Below are 19,128 nucleotides of genomic sequence, written 5' to 3'. Positions count from 1 at the left end.
GTCTGTGACTTCACGCAGTACGTAATGGTGTTGGAAAGGTCACAAGTGGTTAGTTCTTCATCTGTGTACTTCCATTTAAAAAGGTAGGGTATGGCGAAAAACTCCAATTCATTTTCTCTTCGAACTTCAAAATTGTCCGACATCGTTGTTTTACCTTTTTTTTGTAAAGGGTTTGACTTTCTTTGCACGTTCGCTTTGTAAACACTGGGTCGGTACTTCCACCTACACCACGTGTAGTCTCGCGTTGCCAGACCTTCAGACTGATGGCTGAAGGTCTGGAATTCATGGCAGCTTTCATTGGCCAAGGCCCGCCCATAAGACCGTTTGATTGACATGTCAAACAACCAATCACAGTTCGTTTCGTTCAGCGTCACGTTTCGGTGCGTGGAAATGCCCCCACAACAACAGACTGGCATGCAACAAGTCAGTCATTGAAATAACCAGCATTAAGAGATAACGAAGAAGAGGAAGAACAAGCAGTAAGTTAGTCATTTGTTCGCGAACGTCGCAAATGTGTATAACAACAATGGCGTATGCATAAGCACCTTTTAGCAAAACGCAGAGTAAATCAGTCTGCGCTTTGTTTCCCGGCGGACCAAAAATAAACGCGACACTCGAGTCTCACGGAAATCCGGTCAAATTCAACTAATCAGATGACGACTTTGACATTCCTGAGGTGTTTCCAGTTAAGTGTACCATATGCATCAGACGTTTAGCCAGCGTTCCGTGGGCGTGACGTCTGAGGCTGAGACTACATCACGTGTGACCTTTCCAATGTGATTATGCAAGGCGTGAAGTCGAGCTAGTGCAAGACAAGCATTTGTGGTTAAAAAAGTGTATAATTTTATTGTTTTTAGAAAATTACCAATCATTTCAATAGTTAAGACCCTTATTTTTCGGCTGGGGTTGTGTAGAGCCTTTTGAAGCTGCGTTGAAACTGCAATTTGGACCTTCAACCCTCTGATCCCCATTGAAGTCCACTATATGGAGAAAAATCCTGGAATGTTGTCCTCAAAAACCCTCATTTCTTTTCGACTAAAGAAAGAAAGACATGAACATCTTGGTTGGGGTGAGTAAATTATCAAGGAAGTTTAATTCTGGAGTGAACTAATCCTTTTAAGTCACAATTAAACTGAACCAGAACCAGTCACAAGGGTAATTTTAAGATACATCATCTGAAAGCTAATTCTGACCCATACAATGTATTGTTGGCTATTGTTACAAATATAGCTGTGCAGAGGTGGACAGTAGTGAAGTATTTTTACGCTGCTTTAAAAGTACTTTTCAAGTCTGTACTTTATCAGTGTTTTTCTTTAGAAAACTTTACTTCACAACATTCCAAAGCATAAAATTGTACTTTTTACTGCATTACATTTCATATTAAATACAATTTAATACTTAATAACATTTAAAAAATCTAGTACTTTCTTACTTTTACTCAAGTAAAAGTAATGCAGAGATTTACTTGAGTACATATTCCTCATATTCCTAAGTATTAAAGGTAAAACACTACTTTTATTTATGAATTGTAGTGCAGTGAAAAGTACATTATGCTTTGAAATGTAGTGAAGTAAATGTTTGATTTCAAAGAAAAACACTTTGATAAACTACAGATAAATTTACTTCAGTAAAGTAAAAATATTTTACAACTGTCCACCTCTATACCCGTGCTACTTATGACTGGTTTTGTGGTATATAATTTAACATATATAATTTAAAAAGGCACGAATTATCATATTTTGACAGAAATACAAAAAAAAAAAAAAATTTAAATTTAAAGGCTACCATGAACTGTTTGAGAGAATAAGGAAATTCATACAGGTCAGGAGCAATATTAGAGTTAGTAAATGATGACAGAATATTACTTTTTGGGTGAACTATCGCTTTAAAAAAGTTCAGCCAATGAAGCAGCTTTGGAGACCAAAGGGTATAGGATTCTGCGGGTGAACAGGACCTTGCATGGCACCTGTTTAGAAAAAATATGCATTTTATTATCAGCTGACTATGTCCAGTTTAGAGCCTCCACCTGGTTTTAGGGCCCGTGGTTAGAGCTAATTGTGTTCTTGTTAGCAAGGTTGTTTTGAGGTACCAGGATATGAAATTTGTTGAATCTTACCCAAATGGCTCCATCTCCACATGTACCCTCTAAAACGCGTGCTGTTAAATGAAGGACTTCATCGTCAGCACATCACGACTAATTAGCCTGCCTCCGCTAGCCACGCTCACCTAGCACTACAGAAAGTCAAGGGCCTCTGTCAGCAGTTTATGAACATGTGTTAGGCAGCCCTGACGCTCATTATCCAGTGCTAGAGTTGGCACTTACAGCTGCAGTCCGGTCTACACAGCGCATGCCAAAATACATTCATCTTTCCTGTGATTATCACAATGTGTACATGTTTAGCAAGGATGAACGAGCATGTTAAAAATGGCAATGTCACCTCACGTTTGTTTTATTTGACCCGGAGACATTTTTCATGCAAGAGAGGAGAAAATGTCAATTTTGGCTCATCATCTCGAAATGTGGCAGAGAAGCGTGTGTGTTTTGCATTCTCTACTGATTTCCCTCTTCGCACATTCTCATTTATATTTATCATGGCATAACAGGCATGACCTTGCTGATGTAACAGCATTACGGTTTGGTGCTAGTGGGCACTGATGATCCATTTGTTTACCGCTATATGTGAGTCTGCGAGAGAGAATCGCAAGGCTCTTCGTCCTCTGCCAAATGCGCTGCCAGTTGGTCGGTGTAGTGCGAGAGAGAGAAACTGACCCGAGAGAGTGTTTTTGTACTCTTGCCAAGCCTGTAGCGTGTAGAGCGCCAGGCTGGCCCGCACTTTACGGACTGGTGTTAACAGTGTTCTCTCAACACCAGGCAGGCATGATAAAGTCCCACCGCTGGGAATGACTATTTCTGTCTATATCAAGGAATGACACTGTGTGAGTGAGATATGTGGTGCTGGCTGGCCCCCTAAAGGGACGTCTGTCTGCTTTCTGGAAAATATTGTTTATTGAATCGTCTTCAGACCTCCTGTGCAGGTAAATAACCGAGCACTGCCACTGTGATCTCACCCAGAACAACTGATGGCTAAATCACAAAATGCCACTTGTTAATATCTTTTGCCTTCCCTTGAAGCCTTTTTGTTTACGGTGGCTTTTTTAAAAGTCCATGTGTTGATTTTAATGTTGTAACAAGGTAGCACTTATTTTCTCTTATGAGGGTGGAACAAAGCTCAGCAGTGTTCGGATCAATTTGTGTATGTTCTTGTTCTTAACTAGCCAATTAATGTTGACCACCTGGAGTTTGAGAAAAAAAAAATTAAATGTAAAATGTCCTCAAAAAGAAAGTAATGGAAGTCATAATTATTGCAGTTTTTGAATATCGCTGCCTTAAAAACTTTTCTCCTCACAATTGCTAGTTTATATCTTGCAGTTCTGACTTTTTTCTTCGCAATTGTTTTTTTCCTTGCAACTGAGTTTATATCTCACAATATGACTTTTTTCTCGCAATTCTGATGTTTTTTTTTGTAATTGTGAGTTTATAATCTTGCAATTTTTTTCTTGCAAAAGCGAGTTTTTATTAAGCAATTCTGAGTTTTTTGTAGTAATTGAGATTATATCTTGCAATTCTGAGTTTTTTTCCTCGCAATTGCAAGTTTTTATCTCACAATTCTTGCTTTTTTCTCGCAAATGCAAGTTTGTATCTCGCAAATGTGAGATTGTCTCGCAATTCTGACTTTTATTCTCATGATTGAATTTTTTTCTCATAATTGTGAGAGGCAGGGCATTTAAATTTACCATTGTTCCACACGTCAGAGTTTGTATCTAATGAATTCTTTTTTTCTCCCAATTCTGACTTTTTTCTCGCAATTGTGAGTTTATATATCGCATTTCTGACCTTATTCTCTCAGTTGTGAGTTGTGAGCTTTTTTCTTGTAATTCTGACTTTTTCTTACAATTGTGAGTTTAGCATGTTGCATATCACGATTTTGAGTTTTTTTCTCATTTGTGTGATATAGACTTACAATTCTAAATTATAAAGTCAGAATAGCGGGACAAAAACTCACAATCCTAAAGTTTTTTTTTTTTTCTTCTTCACAAATGCAAGTTTGTATTGCACAATTCAGACTTTTTTTTCTCGCATTTTTTTAATTTTTTCCTCGCAATTGCGAGTTTATCTAAATTATGACTTTTTTTCCTCACAATTCTGACTTATTTCTCGCAATTGTGAGTTTATATTTCACAATGTTGACTTTTTTCACAGAATTGCATGATATATACTCACAATTGTGAATTATAAAGTCAGAAATGTAAGATAAAAAATGAAATCCTGACCTTTTCTCGAAAAAAGTAAAAATGGCAAAACACAACACCATTACTAAAACAGAAAATTTTAAATTAATAAAAAAATCTAATTTAAAAATGAACAAAAAAAAAACACCCTAATGAGTATAACACAATATGAAACCAAGTGCTATTTGTTAAATATAATAAATATATAAGATTAGCACAAACATATTTTTCATTAAGACTTTATAATAGGGTTTCGTTAACATTACTTATTTGGGTATCATGAACAAACAATAAACAACATTTTTTACAGCATTTTTTTTTAAATCTAGGTTCATTTATTTATAAATATACTATTTCTCATTGATAATTTGGTGTTCATATTAATGTAAACTCTTTGCAGTTTACAGTCACAAGCAGTAAGTGTCTAATTTTATCTTTAAAATGCACTAGTAAAAGTGAAAGTCTACAGATATTTTTACTTAAGTAGAAAAAGATTGAAATATTGCAAAACTGTACTCAAATACAGTAAAAAAGTATTTTGTACTCAGTCATACATTAGAAGTATTACTGTTGTTTTTACTGGTATTAGTGTTATGTGTATTTTTTTAGGGTAATGAACAAAAGCATTAAAATGTTTTATATTCAATAAATATGTATTGTGTGTGTGTGTGTGTGTGTGTGGTAAGAGAGAGAGAGAAATAATTAATTAGGTGGAACAAAACAATTGTTCTGCATGTGAGTGGAGGATTTTTTTTTTCATGCTGTAATTGTTGAATGTGATCGCATTATGACATGGGTTCAATTACAGTGTTGGGAAAGTCAATCTGCCACATTAACATACCTACACACACTGTAATCTAATCCAGAGGACCTACACACACACACACACACACACAACGTTCTCACAGAAATCAATTTAATGCAATCTCTTTTCAATGTTTAAACACAGCATGGTTTTCTTTCAGTGATTTATGTTTTTTCTATATCACGTAAAAACCTTCTAAAGAGGACTATGACCTTTACATAAATTTTTCAAACAGATATGCGCATGGGTATAAATTAACATTCATGAAGTGTTTATTGACTGGAATACTTGAACATATCTGATTACTAAAGCACATTAAACTTTGTCTTCAAATATGAATGTGTTCTTTTTGAACCTCTTTACCTTGATCCAATGACCTCGAACATCAAACCTAGATGAACAGTCCTGAATGAAAGCAAAAGCTTCATTGTATTTCCAGCTCTTTTTGTAAATGTCACTCAGTCGTAAAATATTAAATAAAACTGATGTGCTTAATTAGCTTCTTGATTAGGTGCATCAGCCTAATGAAGCTTAATTTAGGCGTGTCAACAAACAGTTATTTCTGTCAAAAAAAAAAAAAAAAGTTGTTTTGTAAAACATTTCATGAAAAAGCTTTAACAAAAACACAATTGGGTTATAAATATGCTGAAGATTCAAACTTTTGTTCTTTATGGTTCCAGGTCAGCGCGGGACAGCGACGATGACGATGATGAAGAGCGGAGAGGAAAGACGTGTACTCTACAGTACCAAAGGGCCATGGTGCGTGTGCTCACACACTTTGTGGCCGAATCCTCCGAGACGCGAGGTCAGGTGGCCCACATGCTGGGCAGCGATTGGCAAGTGGATATTACAGAGTTAGTGTGGGACTTCCTGAAGGTAGAGAATCCACGGATCGCTAGGCTGAGAGAGGGACGTGTTTTGGAGGGCATGGACACGGGCATGACCAGCATTCAGGTATGTACATTTTCAATACTTGAAATATTTGTCTGCCAATTTAAAGTCATGTGGTGTGACCAAAAAATAAATAAAAATGATGTCTCATGAAATCGATCAAGCAGTGTTTAAAACGTCAATAAAACTTATTGTGAATAAGTCATAATAATAGTAACAACATTTAACCTACCTTAGAAAAGCCAACAAGCCTATAACTTTGCCAACATTGTTTTATTTTTCTTATAAATCATCCAGTTAACTAAGTTGAAGCCTACATTTTTATTGCTGTTTTTTATATTAAATGTGAAGACAGGTTGGATGCCATGGACTTTTTTTGGGGGGCGTAGTAGTTGGAATTGTCACATTAACTTTACGCAATATAACTTGATTTTATTACATGGATTCTTTCATTTTAAAGTAGTGATTTAAAGCATTCTATAAATATATTTATCATGAGGCAAATAATCGCTGAGTTTCGGATCATTTTTGTGAAGTGCTCCTTCTCAAAACAGAGACGGCAGAAATCTCATGTTTGTTTTCTTTAGCTATATTATGAAAGCACAACGTTTTGTCGATATTGTAAGTGCACACAGAACTTTTGCAGTTCTAAACAATGTATTACTTTTACCTTTATGAGCAAAATGATGGCGTATTTTAGGTTTCCACTATTAATAATAAAAAACAAATGCAAGTGATCGCACTGGCACTTCCATGTTCTGCAAAGCATACTTTAGCTTTTCACTCTCAGCACAAACTATTGAATATGCGTCTAACAGCCACATTATATAGGTTAAAATTTTAAATTAATATTGTGAAATGCATCAAGTATTTTATGTATAGATTTTATTTTAGGCAAGTCGTGTTGATTTGAGAAAGCTAAATTGATCAAACATGCTCAACTCATTGCCACTGGCCGTTTAAAAAAAGCTTGAATTTAACAAACATAAAATGTTTCAAACATATTTCTAAATTAACTGAGCATCTCGAGCCAGGGCTGGGCCCATGCAGAATTCTATTTGTTTCCTCGTTTCAATTAAATGTTCCCTCTCGGCTCGGCGGGCCTCCAATCTGCCCGGGCCCATATGCACCTGCATACCCTGCATACCCAGACTCTACACCTCTGCTTCAGAAGCTACAAGAGATACTTACATGCCCTTCCTGATCTTCAAATTCAAAAAGTTTTCAACCCCTAGCTCTTAATACATCTTTTTTCCTTCTGGAGCATCACTGAACGATTGAACCTTCTGTAATAGTTGCATATGATTAGTTGTCCTCAGTGTGAAAAGATGGATCTCAAAATCATAGTCATTGTTGGAAAGGGTTCAAATACACAACAATGCTGAAAAACCAAAGAATTTGTGGGTCCTAAAGGACTATTCTAAAGAACAGCAGGTGAAATATTTTATTCAGGTCAGTACTAAATAAAAAATAACATGCATTTTGTACAATCCCTCTTATTTTGGTAAAATAATTATCATTTTGCAGATTCTGCAAGGTGTATGTAAACTTTTGACTTCAACTGTATATGGAATAGATTTGGAGAAATTAAGCATTACATCACTTGCTCACCGATAAATCCTCTGCAGTGAATGGGTGCCATCAGAATGAGAGTCCAAACAGCAGATAAAAACATCACTGCAGTCCACATAAATCCAGTCTATCAATTCACATCTTGTGAAGTGAAAAGACACAAATCCATCAAGACGTTTTAACTTTATACTATCGCTTCTGGCCAAAATCCATAATAACACTTCCTCCAGTGTGCAAGTCCATCTCCTGTTGTCCTCTCACATCAATATCCACAATATATATTTGTTTAGAAATGCTTTGGACTGCTTTTATTTGTAAACAGCGCTCCTGATTCAGAAAAAAAATGTTTTGTTCACCGAAGAAAGCACATTTATGGATAGAGCACTTAATGGATTTGTTCATTACAAACACACAGTTTTTCAGCTTTCAATGTTAACTAATGGCCTGTAGTGATGTGGATTACTTGTGAATTATTGTGATTTTTTTATCAACTTTTTGGACTCTCTTTCTGACGGCACCCATTTACTGCAAAGGATCATTTGTGAGTAGGTGATATAATGCTACATTTCTCCAAATTTGTTTTGATGAAGAAATAAACTCATCTACGTCTTAGATAACCTGAACGTGAGTACATTTTCAGAAAAAAAATAAAATAAAATTGGGGTGAACTACTGTTTTAAACTAGATTTTTTTTTCTTTTGTTTGTTCTCTTCTTTGTCATTGACTCATTCTGTATATCAAGTACCATCACTGTACCATGGTACTCCTAGTATACTGTTTCTGCAAGGCTGAACACAGCCAACACTAAGATGTTACCTTTTCCGCAGCCAACTTATCCTCACGAAAGTGGGCTGATATTGCAGCGTACATGTGTCTGAGGAGGTGTTAGTCATCTGGATTTATTTTGTTTTTCCTGTCTGCTTTGAGACCAGATACCTAATATGTGCTCGTCTGCAGTGAAAGTGTGGGCAGGCAGGAGACTGTCTGTAACACCTTTTTATTGCATCAATCACTAGACGGGTTTACAGCTCCGTGTTTTTTGATATGTCTCCCTGTAATTGGAGGTAATCCCTATGGGCAGCGCTGTCTCCACAAACCCAGATTGCTTATGATCCTTGTATTTAATAATGTGCTTTTGTGTGTATGCTCTGCTCTAGGTTCTGTCCCCACTGTCAGACTCCATCCTGGCAGAGAAGGCGGTGAGGGTTGTGGATGATCGAGTGACCATCACTGAACTGGGCCTGCAGTTGGTCAGCGGTCTCACACTCAACCTGCAGCTCAGTACAGGAAGTAACCGAGCCATCAGCGCAACAGCAACCACACAGGAAGTGCTCAGCAATCCTAAACAGGTAATTTCACAGCACAAAACCAGAATATTCACCAATGGGTGCCACTATGATGACTCACTAGTTAAAAGGAAATATTTATATGGAAACCAACAAATTAGAGAAAAATGTTTGATGTATGCTAAAGACAGTTTGGCTGACAACAAAGCTACAGAACTGAGCCACTCCTGGAAAACTGTTTGGTGTGCATTTCATGCTCCACTTGCATTCACTAACTGTAGTCCATTATATAATGACACCTTTGAAACTCGCCGCAATTGCCTCTTTCTATAAGAGCCTATTAAGAAGCGTTTTTCTACATTGGTCATTTGTTGCACAAGTGTGATGTATAACCCAGGGATGAAAGTAACTATGGTTGCCCGTGGTTACATCTGTCATGCTTAATTATGGCTTTGTTAATGGACTCAGAGGAGGTGGTGAATGTGCAGTGCCTCAGTACCTGGACTCAATATAATTATCTTCTAGTTGACAGTCTTAATCAATATGACACACCTCAGTTTAGCAGCAGCGCAGTGCTGTTAGCTCAGTCCTTTCAATTAAGCAAGATTTACGTGTGTTTGTGCTTCTCAGAGGCTTTGTTAATTCTTGTGGAACTTGGTATGACAATACGCATAAGGGCCGTTCTACAGAATTGGTGCAAACTGCCATCCCACAACTAAAAAACACATTTAAAAAACAATTAATTCTTCAGATCTTCGGTGTTTACTTAGATAATTTTATTACCTACTGAAACCCACAATAATATTTAAAATATCAGTAAGCTTTGTTAGATTTTGCTGTATTTGGCTGACCAGTGGTTTGGGTGGCTCGCCAATGTACTAGATTTCTCTAATACATAAAATAAGTAAGCTTGACCAGAGTTCTTGTGGGGAGAAGAATTTATTGATGGTAGCAGTGTAGCAGGTCTTCAACAGCGATGCTAGCTTGTCGGTCTTCAAGCATCTTAACCCGTGTAAGGGTCCTAGCTAGTTATCCATAGTTTCTGCATAGCTTCTCCCAAAGTTCTGTCTGTAAGACAGAACTTTATACCTAAAGACAAATGGCTACAAACAATAGATGCTGTTAGGACCTCCCACTGGAGATCCTGCAATCTACATGAAGTTCCCGAGAAATGCTGTTCTTTTGTTATAGACCATTTGGTTCACACCTTTACAGAGACAGTTCCTGTTGATTGCATCTGGGGCACAGTCACAATGTAAATGCATCTGACTAAACTACATACAATCTTTCAGCTTAATATATATAAAATCATAATTTAGTGGTACCTTCAACTGGGAGGTGGATCTTCCAAACCCTAACCCCTAAATTTTAACTTATAAAAATTATATTGAAATATTATTTTTATTGCATTTTATTCCATTGTTGTTTTTAAAAACATCTTTTTGATTAAAAAAAAAATGTAAACGTAAATGTAAATTATTAAACTTTATGTAACAAAATGTGTCCCGCATTTTAATGTCACTACCGAAACAGTGTATGTTTTAGTCCATTGGCTGAGACTGATTTTAACTACACCCCTACATTTATACACCCCATACATGTTAAGTAGATAGGAACCATCATTTTGAGGTAAATGTGTTCAAACGTCTGAAAATGTGTGTGTAACTTTTAAGAATGTCACTACCGAACATTATTTATCTATAATTAGGCACACTTTTTTGGGGAGTTATTCTATAACATTTAGTTTTTATGTGTGTACAACTGTTTAGAACTGTGAGCTAGGTTCAAAAGTATACAAAAGTGTCACTACCTAAACAGTCACAACGAAATTATTTGGTGAAATTTCGACATTATTTATTTATATTTTTATTTTATTTTTGGGTGTTATTCCATAAAATTGTCACTCCCGAAATAGTAATGATCAAAATATGTCATCATTGTTTCGGTAATGACAAAAGGGAACACATAATCCTCTATTTGGTGGAAATTAGTACAAATTTAGTACAGCTATGCAAATGTTTTGTATGTTTTAGTAGTGTTTTAGAGTTTAGTCTTCATGTGGGTTAAAATTCTGTAATGTAATGTGGTCACAACCAAAACTTTACTGTCACTACCAAAAATGTGCAGTCATGAAAGAAACATGGGATGTTTTGTCAAAAATTAAGTATACTGAATTATCAACTAAGAAGTTGTGATAGTGTTTGGTTCAATGTATATTCAAACTAATGAATCCTTACGTTTGAAATTAGCATGATCAACTTTTTGCCTTTTACAAATAAAAACAGGATTCAAAATACAACAAATCCATACCTGAAATATTGTTAAAATATATATATTTACAAGGTAGCTGTAAGCAAACTCTAAATAGGTCAATCTAAACCTTCTTATTAAATTATATATTACTATGTTTTTGGTAGTGACAAATTTGGGGAGAGGACAAATATTCCAAAACTTTCTGAAAATGCAATATGAGAACAATTACTAGGCATGTATACCTTGAAAAACATTTGCAAGACATTTCCAACTCTGACTTTAAAAAGAGAACGGCCCATTAAAGTACCAGATATGTTTCAAACTGTATTCTTTCTCCTGTTGATGCACAATTACCACTAAAACTGTTTCAAAACCTAGCGCGCTGCCTATTTTCTACAAAGGCAGCATCCTAAATGGTATTTTTCACTATATGCGGTAGCTTCATTGTGATTTTGCTGTCTCTTATGTGCAGTCTCTTTTCCACACACGTGAGCAACAAGTTGTAACGGTTATCTTTCATGGTGGGCAGCGTCGTCCCCGATCTGCGGTCTGCCACGTGTCTCCTATTGAAAATAAACTGAGAACACGCAGATGGGGTGCACCATGTAAAATGTGCTTAAATTGTTCTTAAAAAGGCCTAATGTGGTAGACTCTGCATAAACATTGACTCTGCTACAAACAATCAGTGTTTCTCATAAGCATACAGGAGATAAATGTTAATATTTTGTATGTGACAAAGTTTCTAGGGGGTTTTATTTACCATATTTTCAGCACTGGGTCAAAATTGCAACCTCATGACAAAAAAATACCTGTGGGAACTTTGTTGCAAGACTCAAAATGCGTACCGCCATGTACATTTCGTGACACGTTTAATGTGAAATAGACAGTGGCCGAGAGAGCTTGACGCACTGCAACTTAAGAAAACACATACAAACAGAAAAAACGACAACAAATTAAGAAAACATCATCAGTTTGACAACACAGGCGCTGCAAATCCTCGCAATGCAAACACGAATACGGAAACGCGCTGCAAACTTAGAAATGCGCTGCAAATAGCACGGAGCACAACGGAAATGTTTCAGGGGGACCTCAAAAAGTGACGAACCCATCTGGGACCTGATGCTTCATAAATTATTTATCAATCGTAATTCAACGCTGACTTTTTAGCATGCATTTGATCGAATTGTCTGCTTTTGTCTTTATTTCCGATTACATAAGTCTCTTATACTTTATACTTATACTTTTATAATGGCTAATATTGTTCAATAAAACTGACATTTAACAAAAAAGGCAGAGTTGTGCTTGTCATGTTTCATTTTATTATACATAGAGTAAAGATGTATTATACACAGTGCATATATAGCTTAAATCGCATATTAATATGTTTTATTGTTTTTCAAATGAGTACGAAAAGAGTTGTGGTTTATGTTTTGAAGAAAACAAAGAGGCGGTGGTATTTGATATCACTTCCTTTTATTGTAATTATTGTTTTGTAACGCGTTGCATGAACCACATTTTTGTCGCTATTAATATGTTTAACGTTAAATGAAACGGAAAAGAGGCAATGCTGTTTGATATAATATTTTGTTTCACTGTAATGTTGTACATTCCCTGAACTACGTTTTTGCAGCTATTAATATGTTTAAATGAAAACGAAAAGAGGCAGCGGTGGTTGATATCATCTTTCGTCTTATTGTAAATACATACAGTGAAGCAGTGAAGATTACCGGAGTAGAAACGGCGAGCTGACTGACGTTACCAAGTACACAGCTGTTGCATTTGCAGAATTACAGGACTTGCATCCTCACGTCCTCGGGAGTTTGTACTCCCAAGTCCGAACTACGAAGGACGCAAGTCTGTACTTTGTTGTCGTTTTTTTCTGTTTGCATGTGTTTTCTTAAGTTGCAGCGCATTGAGCTCTTTCGGCCACCGTAGAAATATCCATTGAGTGGCACTAAAAGATGAACATATATATATTACGTTTTATGTGACGTTGGTTTTGTAACTGTTACCACAGTTGTGACTTGAAATGTCCATTGAGTGGTGCTATAACTACTGTATAATGCTCCGCAACGCTTTAAAATAACTTTTCTGCACTACACCTAAACCTACTCGATAGTATGAACAAAAGTGAATGTGATGTAAAAACGCAATTGCAGGCATGCCGTTTTACCTTGTTTTTCGATCTCTCATCTTTCAGTTCTGTCATCGTGAGTCATGTTTTTCACAAGATTCGTAACCAAGGATTCCACATCCTAAATCCAATTCCGTGCTGACTGAGCTATCGGAAAAGTGAAACATATGGAGCTGTAATCATAACTGTGTACGAAAAAGATTACAAGTGATCACTCTAGTGTTCGTCTGCAGTGTTGGAAACTGTAGTGATTTGTATCATGTCTTGCGAAGAAGTTCCCACAGGTACGTTTTCATCATGAGATCAGGTAGCAAAATTGAATTTTTGCACTGAGGGGGAAAAACATAAATTGCGTTGATGTATAGATCACAAACATGTATTTTCACTCCACAACAAATCCTTGAACTTTGAAGGTATTCAGAAAAATGTACGTATTAAACAAATTATACTGGCATTCATTATAAAGACCATTTCTTATGAAGGCCAAGCCTAAACTAATTTTATAAAGCAATACTGAAATAACCAGCATGTGGAAAATGCACTATACATATCAATTTGGGCTCAGGTACCTCTTTCAAATCCAAACTGGTGTGCTTTGTGCATGTTTTGCATGCGTGGCATTGATTGGATTATACAAGTCACTTTCAATCTGAAAAAATGTAGGCACTCATTGTGCAAGATATGTGCTCACTAAATGTCTAAACGCCACAAATATCAGCTAAGGAATCTCTAGTGATAAAATGATTAAAGTGATTAAATTCCTAACATAAAGCTGTGCACTAATGAATCCAAACAAGTCCATCTTCCAAGAATCCAAGAATGCTGGCCATCAGAAGGGTGATAGCAATCTAAATAAATCAGATATTTCAACAGCAACAGCAACAACAACAAAAATCAACTATTTAAAACAGATCCAGAATATATAAACACGCTGCAAAATCCCTCTGGAGCTCACAGTATGCTTTTAAAGTATTACAGATATCATTATGACCTCCCTCATTTGCCGTCTCAGTGCATGATTAGAGTGCTCTGGGAGTTTCCCCTCCCCCGTAGAAGGATTTGTAGCGTGTTATTCGCGGACAGCGAGCATTGATGTCTTGGTAAGTGAAGAGCTTAAGACGCTTGTGTATTGTAAATCCCTATATGCAGCCCCATATCCGTAATAGCACTGTGTTATCTCCTCATATCTTTTAATCTGACTCCTTCTGACCCACCAAGTAGAGCAGAGACCACTCTGATCTCATGGCCTACATTAAAGGATTGTTGTGTGGAGCTACACACAGTATATTAGTAAAGTAACACAGAGTGACACATGGGCTCTATCACAAAATGAGAGAACTAACTCATTGTTTACTGCCTACATGGGCATACTACATAGACCTGATGAGTAGCCACTCACACGACATTAGTACATAATTAACTTTTAAAACTTATCAAATCCACTGTCCGTACATATGCATTATTGGCCATTTTACTGCTTTGCTTTTATTTAAAAAAAAATGTACTAATGGAAATAGTTTGATTGTTTAGAACATGACTGATCATTTCAGTAGACAAGACCCTTATTATGTAGAGCCCATTGAAGCTGCACTGAAACCACAGTTTGGACCTTCAACCCATTGAAGTCCACTATATGGAGAAAAATCCTGGAAACTTACTTTCTTTTCGACTTAAGAAAGAAAGATATGAACATCTTGGTGAGTTAAATATCAGGATTTTTTTTTTTTTCTGGAAGTGAACTAATCTTTTAATTTTGTCACTCGCAACATCACATACAAGATGCATCTCCATCTTTCAGAAATGCCACATGACAAAAAACGAAGACACTTTGGGATTTTGTTCCTTATATTTTTGTAAATTTTTATTTATGCTAGAAAAGTTTAACGTGTGTCACCACACGGGGTTCTGGATGAAAAAAGTCATGACAGATGTTTTCTTTGGTAGACATTTTGTATGTCTTTAATTTCAGGAGACAGACTTGCCTTAACGTACAGTACAGACCAAATGTTTGGACACACCTTCTCATTCAAAGAGTTTTCTTTATTTTCATGACTATGAAAATTGTAGATACACACTGAAGGCATCAAAACTATGAATTAACACATGTGGAATTATATATACATAACAAAAAAGTGTGAAACAACTGAAAATATGTCATATTCTAGGTTCTTCAAAGTAGCCACCTTTTGCTTTGATTACTGCTTTGCACACTCTTGGCATTCTCTTGATGAGCTTCAAGAGGTAGTCTCATACATAAAAAGTATTATTCATTGTTTTTTTACCTGATGGTAATTATAATTCGCATTTGGAGATCGACTCTTCTTACTGGCAAGTAGGCCGCGAGAGGAAACTCAAACAGTGAAAGTGAGTTGTTCAAAACCTTTCCTTTAGTAAACTCTGTGTACACAAACAATGTTCTCAATGCTTGAGTTCATCTGTAGAGACCCAGGCGATACCTCGAGCAAAGTTTCATGAAAATAATGAAAACTCTATGAATGAGAAGGTGTGTTCAAACTTTTGGTCTGTACTGTACCTGTCTGAAAGTTTGTAGTGATCCTAAAGAAACCTTGATTAGCTGGTTCAGATGTTTTTAGTTGAAGCTGGAGCTAAACACCCCTGCAATAACTGATATGGTACAAATTTGGGCTGCCCTTGACTAAAGATTTTTCTGGTTGACTAGTAGTCATTCATTTTAAGAATAAGTCAACTATTAGTCACATGTTTATTAATAAACCATATGAATCAAATGAATAAAAATGAGCATTTTATTGCCTAGCTCAGAAAGCTTGCCACAGTGCACCGACATGCATCAGGGAAAAACAGCAAGGAGACTGCATTAAAGTTTTAGCAAGTTATTGAAAAACTAATGCTTTCTTTGTTTTCAATGGTGATGAAGTCAGTGTCACTAATTCGTCATCTCTGCAGTATGCGCTTGTATGCATGTTTTATATGGATTACATAATCTGAGAATATTTGAATTGGTTTGTTTAAAAGTAGACATTTCACTCTCTATAGATATATTAGTGTCACGCTCAAGTTCACAGAGACTGAAGCGGCAGAAAGTGCATCTTGTTTGCTTTCATGGTTTTACAAAAACACAATGTTTCGTTGTCATTGTAAGTGCACACAAATAAACGTATTTTAAGAACAAGTGACAAGTGAACAAGTGAACGCATCGGCGCCTCCATCTGTCATGCAGTAAGCACGCTACTGCTCAGCTTCCACACTTCGCACACACACTTCAATAGCACACATTTTTCTAGGCTGTAAAGTTGCTACTACATACATCTTTCAGATGAAAAGCCATATTTGAGATCAAAGAATGATAGGTGAGCGTTTGGTTGTCCTGCCTGATACTATATTACCACATAGACCAGTTGTTAACGATCTGTCTGCCACGGACTGTGTGACTAAGTCACTTCCTGTGATTTTTTTTTCTGTGACTAAGCAACTAATAAAATTTTAGTTGACCAAGCCTCTTCTCGGTACGGTTAGTCGAATATTAGGGGGCAGATTTAGTACAAATATATAATGCATTTATTGCTGAAAGAGTCATATATTTTGTCTTTCTCTTTACCCTCTGTAGGAGGCACTGATCAGTGCATGGCTGCAGTTCAGTGATGGCTCTATGGCTCCTTTGGACCTGTACAACCCGGAGCACTTTGTTCTAACCGCGACCTCTCTGGATGAGGATGTAGTGTCTGTAAGGCAAGACGCAACAGGCCGGTGGCCAGTTATTTCTGCACGAGCCGAGGGTCAAGGTCTACTGGTGCACGTGGAAATGACAGTATCTGAAGTGTGTCAGAAGTTTAAGCGTCGGAGCGTCCTGGCGGCTGGAAACTGCAACATCCGTGTGAAGTTCGGTCGTAGCGAAAGCGCCTTAAGACCTGGAGACTTTGGCCAGGATGAGGACATGGACAACAGACCAGGAGACCGCAGACAGAACCCATCTCTCCCAGATAGGACCGGAATGGACAACCACTACTATGGAAGCTCCATCTCAGACATGGAGGACAGTATCATGAGACGAATCACCACTACGACCAAAACGGCAATCATCAGGAGACCAGGCGGAGACAAGCTCTCAAATGATGGGAGCCAGTTACCCGGCATTCCCATTGACTTCTCAGACTTCCCTGCTCAAGTTGACCTTCCCCGAGGACATAATGTGGATGAGGACGACCTTCAGATACCTCATGGACTTACTGACCTTGAAATTGGGATGTATGCTTTGTTAGGCGTCTTCTGTTTGGCCATTCTGGTTTTTCTCATCAATTGCATCTCGTATACTCTCAAGTATCGACACAAGGAGATGTCAATCGAGGGCCAGGAGAGCTTGAACCATGCCCACGACTGGGTGTGGCTGGGAAACGATGCCGAACTTCTGGAGAGCCACGTAAGTTTGTCTCCGCAGACCGATGAGCACATCACCATTATGGATTCCAGCATAGGAGGGTTAGAAGAAGGAAGCCACCTTCTCAACGGTGGTTCTTTGCAGAAGAACGTACAAGGCCAGGTGCACCGAGGACCCGAAACCGCTACGGTTTGCACCGCGAAAGACAGCAAAGGCGATTCGCCAACGACCAAAAGGAAACGTGTGAAGTTTACTACATTCACCACCATTCCAGTGGAGAGTGTTAGTCCAGCTAAGGAGAAGCTGGGAGTTGATCCTGACAATGACATTAAGTGGGTATGTCAGGATGTTGAGCTTGGCGACTCCAAGGAACTACGAAACTACATGGAGCGGTTAAACGACAGTGCTTTAAAGGAAGTGGCGTAGTCGAATCAATATGTGCGAACTGAACTCACCCTTTTGCCTTTGTGGAGACGAGTATGAGCCAGGGAACAACTGCTACATAAACCTTACTGAACACAACACATCAGCCATTACGAAACAAAGGATGTCTAGCATTCTTTTGGTTTGACAACGGTAGGACAATGCCAAGACAGAGAGAACAACAGACTTATGGAAAAATGTGACATTTCAACAAGATGATTTGAATCTTTTTTGTATGTTCATTTATATTATGTTCTCTATTCTCTTCATTTTTTTATGGTTTTATTTTAGCACCTTTTGTAGTTAAAAACTAAACCGTATTTCCAGGCTTGCCAATGCTCTGCACTCACTTATGAGGCTACAGGACTGTATGCAGATGGTGACATGTAGATTAAGGATTGTAATATTAATGAATCATTGTAAATAAAGTGCACATAGAATGGTTTGGATTTGGATGCCCTATGAGTTTCATTTCTGGCCAGTGTATTGCTTGCTATTCTGGATATATTTAGATTATTCACCAAGAGACCTTGAGTCACCAAGTTTGACATTTATGTTTCAGTTGCTTTTTGTTAGTAAAGAGTGTCACAAAACCTTTTCCTCAGCCTGAGCAGTAAACATGTTATTCTGCCCAGAACTGCCTAACTAAATCAATTACACAGTTCCTCAAGGCTCTGTTTAAATTATACTTTACTTCCCAAATCTCAGTTATAACCTTTTGTTGCTTCAAGCTCCAGAAACAAGCTGTTTCAACTGAGATAGGAACCTTATTAAAGTACTAAAGGAAGCTCGGCTCCAGTCATTTCTGACCATGGAAATTTTCTGGGTTGAAGAAATTAATTCTATTATAAATTCCAAAACATTAAGGCAATCAATTCCAGACTAATTCAGAACAATAGCGCCAACATTGGGAAAAAAAGGGCAGCCCAAAGATGCCAATATTTATGTAGCATATGATAACAGTCTTGCCTGAAAAAGGCCAAATAAATTCTATAATGGTTGTACTACATGTTAATGTGACATTTTCGCTGCAATCCTTCAAGCCAAAATATTGTAACCTTTCGCTACACAAATGCCAATTATTGTCTAATTAACCTGCAGTAGACACCTCTTGCAAGTG

At 37.2% G+C, this 19,128-nt stretch overlaps 1 protein-coding gene across 1 annotated transcript in view; it reads left to right on the top strand.

Annotated features, from left to right (window-relative positions):
• The window catches only part of LOC141287167 (transmembrane protein 132C), a 350,138-nt gene extending 331,716 nt beyond the window's left edge, over window positions 1-18,422 (top strand). Inside the window, exons 7-9 of the mRNA XM_073819302.1 lie at window positions 5,776-6,049; window positions 8,716-8,907; window positions 16,818-18,422. Coding sequence (XP_073675403.1) covers window positions 5,776-6,049; window positions 8,716-8,907; window positions 16,818-18,011 — 1,660 coding nt within the window. The 3' untranslated portion in view covers window positions 18,012-18,422. The remainder of the gene's footprint in view (window positions 1-5,775; window positions 6,050-8,715; window positions 8,908-16,817) is intronic.
• Window positions 18,423-19,128: the final 706 nt, after the last annotated feature.

This window comes from Garra rufa, chromosome 15 (assembly GCF_049309525.1).
Source record: "Garra rufa chromosome 15, GarRuf1.0, whole genome shotgun sequence".
In the NCBI taxonomy this organism is placed as follows: Eukaryota; Metazoa; Chordata; class Actinopteri; order Cypriniformes; family Cyprinidae; genus Garra; species Garra rufa.
The sequence above is the reverse complement of the archived record's forward strand: the minus strand, read 5'-3'. Positions and strand labels throughout refer to the sequence as shown.